Genomic DNA, 1680 nt, shown 5'->3' with positions numbered 1-1680 from the left:
CAGCTTATTTATTTATTCTTTAAGTTGAGGTCTGCTCTGGGGGCACCAGGGTCCCTGTTTTGGGCTTCTTGTGCAGGTGTATAGGTGCTGTGTGACCGGGCTTTTACTCTGAGGCCTTTATGGTATGTGGAGATGCCCCGCCCTGCACTTCCTGTATGATTGTGCTCGGCCAGCCAGGCGCCAGACCCCGGCGTCTGATCCCGCCGTTTGTGGCCCTCTCGGCCGGTGCAGGTAAGTTTTTCCACTGTCCTTCTTGGCCACCAGATTTTTGAACCAGGTTCCGTGAGCCTCAGTTGTTCGGCTGTGGCCCGCAGCTCCTGCTGACTTGCCCCGACTCCCTCGGCGCTGGGTTGCTGCCCTGCGCTGGGCCTCCCTTTTGCCCGAGTCAGACCGACCTTTTCCTGAAGTCTTCTAAATTATCTCTGGTTGGAGGACTGTGTCTCTCTGTCTCTTTGCAGGTTCTGTAGTTTCAGAATCCGTCCAGAGGCTTGATTTAATGTTCGTTTTGAGGGAACAGAAGGAGAGCTCAGGCAGCTTGCTGCTTCCTCTCCGCCATCTTGGCTCCGCCTATTTTATAAACTCTTAAAAGACTAAAACACTAAGCTGAATGAAATGAGGTAAATTTAACTTGGATAAAATTAAAGTTTTCCACTTGGATTAAAAAAAAAATCAGCATCAAGTACAAGATATGGAAGGCATCAATAGATAGGGTATTATATTTCAGGGATAGATATTAGTTCACCTAAAAAAGTAACGTGTCCTGCGTTGCATTCTGGGTCGGCATGGCCATGGCAGCCCGTGTACTCTCCGCTTGTGTCCACCGCCTGCCCGCGGCCTTGGCGCCGCCGCCTGGGACCTGGGCCCCACGCTCGCCTTGGTGCGGCCTCTGGGCTCGGTCCCGGGCGCGGCGGCGGAGGGCAGCCGTGGCGGTTCCTGTCCCGGCACACATGCAGGTTTCTGGGTTATCCCTACAGTTGAGCCGCCATTATAGTGACATGCCCCCTCTGACACTGGAGAGCATTAAGGACCGTGTCCTCTATGTCTTGAAACTATATGATAAGATTGATCCAGAAATGCTTTCAGTATCTTCCCACTTCATGAAAGACTTGGGCTCGGATAGTTTGGACGAAGTAGAAATTATAATGGCCATGGAAGATGAATTTGGGTTTGAAATTCCTGACATAGATGCTGAAAAGTTAATGTGTCCACAAGAGATCGTAGATTGCATTGCAGATAAGAAAAATGTGTACCAATAAAGTTTTTTTTTTTTTGTTAAACCAAAGAACTCGGATGATCCCAGTGAGTGTCTGAATGTGAGAACACATTATGAGACCATTGCTGCTGTTGTCGGAGTATATCTGTTGGAGCTATATTTAAAGTTGTCTAAATATGTGTTGGCCTTTAAAAAATAAATATATAAAGTCGATATTCTCAAGCCTTTTGCATATAGAATACTGCCTTTATATTAATTCTGTTTAATGTTTAAAAGAGGTCTCATTGTTAAAAGAACATTTATGTCAGATGCAAGGGGCTTTTCTGGAATTAAAAATTGGAATTGGTTCCCAAACTCATGTTTTCTCTTTAGTACGACCATCCCTCTCTGAATAAACATGCAGGTTTTGCTTCCCTTGAAAAACAAAACAAAACAAACAACAACAAAAAAGTAACCTGTCCAAAAAA

General features: G+C 46.0%; 1 protein-coding gene across 1 annotated transcript; it reads left to right on the top strand.

Moving 5' to 3' along the window:
• The first annotated feature begins 788 nt into the window (after nucleotides 1-788).
• On the top strand, nucleotides 789-1270 carry LOC122737275 (acyl carrier protein, mitochondrial-like). The gene has a single exon (XM_043979753.1). It carries the CDS (start codon nucleotides 789-791, stop codon nucleotides 1254-1256), a length of 468 nt encoding a protein of 155 aa, XP_043835688.1. The 3' UTR covers nucleotides 1257-1270.
• Nucleotides 1271-1680: the final 410 nt, after the last annotated feature.

The sequence above is a fragment of the Dromiciops gliroides genome, chromosome 1 (assembly GCF_019393635.1).
Source record: "Dromiciops gliroides isolate mDroGli1 chromosome 1, mDroGli1.pri, whole genome shotgun sequence".
NCBI classification, from domain to species: Eukaryota; Metazoa; Chordata; class Mammalia; order Microbiotheria; family Microbiotheriidae; genus Dromiciops; species Dromiciops gliroides.
This window is presented reverse-complemented; position numbering and strand designations above follow the sequence as displayed.